Raw genomic sequence first — 5,619 nt, 5'->3', positions numbered from 1 at the left:
TACAAGTCTGCTTCCAGCTTTGTATAGCATGTAGGTATTGACATGCTTTGGGGCAGGGGTATTTGTAAAGCATGTAGATATTGACATGCTTTGGGGCAGAGGAACCCTTCTTTCCTCTATAGCCCAACACCCTGTCCCATCAGTGAGACTTACCATTGTGACCTGAGGGTGATGGCTGACCTCCACATCTTGGGTAAAATGGTAGAGTTTCAGCAAATCCTTTTGAGAAAACAAATGTTTTGGATCTGAGGCTGATGTGAATCACTCCCAGGATCTGCTCAGTTCAGCCAAACCAGACATGTTTTACTGCCGTTCTTTTAGGCTTTAAAAACCTCAGGGAGTCCCGAGCGCTGGGCTAGAGCAGTGTCACCCTGTCCCTGTCACTAATCCTGTCGCTTCCTCTCACGTTCCTTTGTACTCTGCAAATTGTTTGATGCCTCTTACTGTACTTCTATAAAACCTTCCTGCTGGATTGCATGGATGAAAGATTAGGTGTAGAAGTAACATAACCAAAGATTGTACTATATGTAAATAGAGCCTTTTTCAGAGCATGACTGATATTGCTGTTTGTAAATTGATTTTTTTAATTATTATTATTTATTTTTTAATAATATTTTCTTTTCCTTCCCTTTTCAGGGGCCTCTTGGTTTGGATGGCAAACCAGTAAGTAGCGTTGAGTGCCAAATGTAACATGTCTTTATTCATGCTGCTCTGCCAGAGATAAAGAGAATCTCAAATACCCCTCATCTGTTACTACATATATAACAGTTTAGGAGACAAAACTGTACTTAGAAAAAATATTCTGTGGTCTGTAACATATGCAAGTTTAAACTCTGAGCTAGAAGTGACCTTTACTTTACCTGTCAGCTCATCTTTGCTGCTTTTCTTCCTCCTGTGCCAGTTCAGCTGGTGGAGACTCTGTAGATGGGCTGCAGACCAAATTTGGGAAATAAACTCCAGTAGCACCTTGAAGCAAAGTCTCAGTAATCTTGGTTGCGTGCTCCCGGCACTCCAAAGTGGGATCATAAAAATAATAGTTCCCAAACTGGGTTCATTTGCCTTCAAAGGACCAAAGTGGGAAGAGCTTGAGGGTGCCCAGTGTCCATACAATACTTTGTGGAACAGCCTGGGCAAGTTTGCTTCGCTTCATTTTTACTCGGAAGCCCTTTGGACACACGGGTGCTCCTCTCTTTTCTTATTTATTTTACAGAAACACAGACTTTTTTATTTTTTTGCTAGCTGAGCGCTAGCCAGCTCCAATTCCTTCAGCTGGATGGTTGCTACGGGAGGTCACAGCTCAGTATTTTGTGTCCAAATCCCACTCCATTCCACTGTGTTCCCTAGAGGGCACCATTTGAAATCTTTTCAAGCTCTGGTCCTAAACCAACTGTGATTTTTTTCAAGTGGGTAGAAGTGTTTCAGTCTTTGCAATTGAAAATTACTTCAGTTACTTTACCCCTGTACTGAGCACTGGTGAGGCTGCAGCTCGAGTGCTGGGTTCAGTGTTGGGCCCCTGACTCCAAGAAGGACATGGAGGTGCTGGAGTGTGTCCAGAGAAGGGCAACGGAGCTGGGGAAGGATCTGGAGCACAAGTGTGCTGAGTTCCCGGCTGAGGGAACTGGGTTGTTGAGCCTGGAGAAAAGGAGGCTGAGGGGAGACCTTCTGGCTCTGTCCAAGTCCCTTGGAGGAGGGTGGAGAGAGGGGGGGGTGGGTCTGTTCAGCCAAGGAACAAGTGACAGGACAAGAGGAAATGGGCTCCAGTTGTGGCCAGGGCAGTTGAGATTGGATGTGAGGAAGAATTTCTTTGCTGACAGGGTTCTGAGGCATTGGAAGGGGTTGCCCGGGGCAGTGGTGGAGTCCCCATCCCTGGAGGAATTGAAGAGTCATGTAGACATAGTGCTGAGGGACATGGGCTAGTTGGGGACTTGTCAGTGTTGGGTTCATGATTGGACTCGATGATCTTGAAGGGCTTTTCCAATTGAGGCAATTCTGTGATTTAGATACATTTTTCTAGTGAGTCAGGGAGTGGTTTGTGATAACTGTGCATCGCTGTGCTTGGTTTTCATCCTTCCCCTGAAGGTGACAAATGTGAATTAAAAGAAATCTAGAAAGAAAGCATTAGAAAAAAAAAACTCTCAAGAAATTAGGAGGCCAGCTCACACCTCTGTGCTCAGGGCTTGGCTGGCAGAACCCTGTGATGGAAGAGCAGCACAAACCCCAGCAGCAGCCTCCTGTGCCCGCTGCCCGTGGCACACACCTGGGTGCCAACGGCTGTGAGTTGTGTGTGTGCACCGGGCAGCAGCAAGACCTCTGGGCAGAGAAAATCTCAGCGAAAAAGCAAACATCAAACGGTCAAACTGAAACCAGGCTGGTCACAAGCTCTTCCATGAGAGCAAGGGGCCAGCAACCTCACTTAGAGCCAAATTAACAGCGGGAGGGATGGTGTGTGGGGATGCAAATGCTGTCAGCCTCTCTGCTGACCTTCTCACACTACATCCCACCAGGTCCCACTTCAGCAAACACCATGAATTGGGTTAAAACCAGAGATTTGGTATTTTTCTGTGCTGGAAGGAAGATGCAGAGCAGGTACATCAAAGTGTTGCTCTGCGACTTCTCTTTGGGGCTGTAGCGTGTCTCTGCCTGTCTTACAGAAAGCTGCTTAGAGGGAAGATGACTTATGTCTTCAGCAACTAGTCCAAAGAAAGCCCATCCTCCTTGTTTATTTCAAACAGATGTATAATTGTTGTAATGATATGCTGAGCATGTGTTTTTCTAGAAGTGATTTAATACTTCAAGAAAACTCTTACATCTATTTAGAGTCACGTGTTTGCAAGCGGCTGTCACGCTCCCTGCCCTGGTCCTTCTCCAGTCTTCTGTCCTGGTAAGGGCAGGCAGGACCTCGTTGGTGCTTTTTGGTAGCGTGCTGCTCATGTGGAGTAGTGTATGACTTAAAATAATAGTGAACGTGGCTCAGGTCTGTGAATTGGTGAATGCAGCCTCCTTGGTTTTGATGTTGTGTGCATTGATGATTCTGCTGTTTCTTGACTTGGATCCTTCTTATGTATCTCCAGGGACCTCCAGGACTGAAAGGGGAAAAGGTAAGGGCTGCATTAACACGTGGCTTTTGGGGAAGCAGCTGCATGTCTTCTTCCTGCTGTAATTATCTCAGTTCAGGTTATGCTAACAAGCCAATATGACATTACCACTGGGTGTGTTGGGACATGGAGCTGTGACAGCAGGTTCTCAGGTTGCTCTTGGAAGAGCCCCAGGAAGGGGGAGGGCAGAAAGAATTTGCAAAGATGTAGGAGGAATAAATATGTCCTTAAAGCTCATCTATGCTGTAGGGTTCGTGGTAACCCCTTAAGGGTTAGGAGAGTGGCATACAACTCTCTTCTTGCTATCCTCCAAGAGCAAGGCTGTGGGCTCTATCACTCTGTGTTTGCATGACACCCTCCCATGAAATTAGAGCAGCCAAAGAAGGTCACTTCTGTACTGAAAGTGAAGTGAATCTTCACATGTGTAGGACATAAGCAGTTGCTATGGGAGCCTTAGAGTTGGAAACAATCTGCCATTTCTGATTTATTATCTGTTTCATCGCCTGCCAGGGCAGAATCATTCCCTATTGTGTTGTCTCAAGCCCTTCTCCTCCCTGGTTTTGAATACGTTAAGCAATAGGACTCTGGCCACTTCCCTTGTGTGTTGTTCCCGTGTCCAGCTGACCCTACGCTCGGTCCTTTGTGGTTGAAATTTGAACTCTAATAGCTGACCCTTGCTCTTTTGCCTGACATGCAGGGTGAAGCAGGGGACATCGGCCCGAGGGTAAGTAGTGACACGGCACATTGATTTGTTCTAAAATCTGGTTGAGCTTGGTCATTGTCCAAAACAAGGCTTCGTGCAGCTTTGTTGCTGCAAAGTGAGGTACGGTAACAGTTCTGGAAACATTTAATTTTGCTACTGGAGCTCTTTGTGGTGGTGGTTTTCCTAACTTTGACCATGGAGAAACAAGAGCTGAAAATCTTCAGGTACCTCATGAAGAGCTTCACTTTTACTGGACTTTCCTATCCCTGATTCCTTCTTCCAGTGTCAGAGAGAGACTCCATCTTTCTCTCGAAGCTGTGGGCCTTATTTGTTGTCATTAGAACACCAGTATGTGGTGGTAATACCCAGTGTCCCAAGGCAAGACCTGATATGGTGCTGGGCAGGATGGAAAGTTCCTCTTTTGCTGAGCTACCCACCTGAGAGCATAAACTACCTTTGACTGAAAAGAAAGAGGTTAAAGTAACTGTATGAAGAAGGACAACTGTCTTGGCAATGGGAGCAGTAACACGAAGTCTCCCATGTCAGGGATGAAACGAGAGGGCTCACCACGTGGTCTATGGTGTTTCCAAGGTGGACCCCATTGCAGTAACGGAGGTGTGGTTGGACGTGGGTTATGGGCACCTACTGGAAACCCCGTGGTGGGGCTGTTCTGGGATGGTGGTGTACAGGCTCCACGCAGAGGCTGGATTTCGAGCTCTCACTCAAGATTCAGCTCGTAGGTTTAGTTGCTGGAAACGTAGCCAGGATCTTAGTGGTTAATGGTGGGCAGAGATGCCTCGGAGTAATTTTTTTTCCCCAGAGGCTGTTAAGTCACTTTTTGAAGCTGATGTAATTTTCTGAAGTAGCTCCCAACTGCCTTGGATGCTTTTGGAAATGCCACCCTTGGGCTCTGAGGGCTCCTAAAATTTCTCCTTTAGATTTATGCCCTGCATGGCTAAGGAGGGACTCGGCTTAATGTCTCAATCTTGTCTAAGTGCCCACCCACATCTGTAGAAGAGGCTTTAATAGATGATTCAGCAGCACATGGGCAGGAGTTTTCACTCTGTGGCTGGGGCTGTGGATGACTTTGGGGCTGGTGATGATGCCAGAAGCATCAGGCTCAGAGCTTCCGTCATCTGTGCTGACGGACAATGTGGGAACCCACCTCCTGCCACGGCTCCTGCTTACACTGCAGGAGATGCTCTGGGGATGGGCTTCGTCTGGACTCATAGGCAAGTGCCAGCTTCCAAGGTAACACTTGCCCTATGTTTTAATCTACAAATGTAGATGATGCTTTTTTCCCCTCTTGATCTACAGTTGTCCAAATTTCACTGTACTTCTAGATTTATTTATGTCTTTTTTACACACAAGTTAGAAAAAGGCTCAGAAACAATGTGGGAGGAAAGGGGGAGAGACAAGCCTGGCAGAGCCGTGCACAAGTAGGTCTAACAACTCATACCTCACTTTGAAAATATCTTCCTTTATGTCTCCAGACTCTTAGGTTAGTGGATTGGATATGAAACTTCTTAATACCATCTGACCTAGATTATTTTTTATTTCTTAATTTAATCTGTCCAGAAGAAAAGTGCTTGTCAAGCTCACATTGCAGATAAAAGCTCAGCACAGAAAGTGTCCTGCAGAGCTCGCGGTCAACAGAGATCACAGAGTGGTAGGGGTTTGGGATGGGGACCTCAGGAGATCTAGACCAACCTCCCTGCCAAAGCAGGTTTACCCAGAGCAGGTTGCACAGGAAAGTGTCCAGGTGGGTTTGAACATCTCCAGAGAAGGAGACTCCACACCCTCTCTGGGCAGCCTGTCCCA

At 46.7% G+C, this 5,619-nt stretch overlaps 1 protein-coding gene across 1 annotated transcript in view; it reads left to right on the top strand.

Annotated features, from left to right (window-relative positions):
- Nucleotides 1-636: 636 nt before the first annotated feature.
- COL23A1 (collagen type XXIII alpha 1 chain) overlaps nucleotides 637-5,619 on the top strand; it is a gene marked incomplete at both ends in the record, with an annotated part of 26,732 nt that continues 21,749 nt past the window's right edge. Inside the window, 3 exons of the mRNA XM_010163056.2 lie at nucleotides 637-663; nucleotides 3,072-3,098; nucleotides 3,793-3,819. Of these exons, the coding sequence (XP_010161358.2) occupies nucleotides 637-663; nucleotides 3,072-3,098; nucleotides 3,793-3,819 (81 nt within the window). The remainder of the gene's footprint in view (nucleotides 664-3,071; nucleotides 3,099-3,792; nucleotides 3,820-5,619) is intronic.

The sequence above is a fragment of the Antrostomus carolinensis genome, unplaced genomic scaffold, assembly GCF_000700745.2.
Source record: "Antrostomus carolinensis isolate BGI_N321 unplaced genomic scaffold, ASM70074v2 scaffold9132, whole genome shotgun sequence".
NCBI classification, from domain to species: domain Eukaryota; kingdom Metazoa; phylum Chordata; class Aves; order Caprimulgiformes; family Caprimulgidae; genus Antrostomus; species Antrostomus carolinensis.
This window is presented reverse-complemented; position numbering and strand designations above follow the sequence as displayed.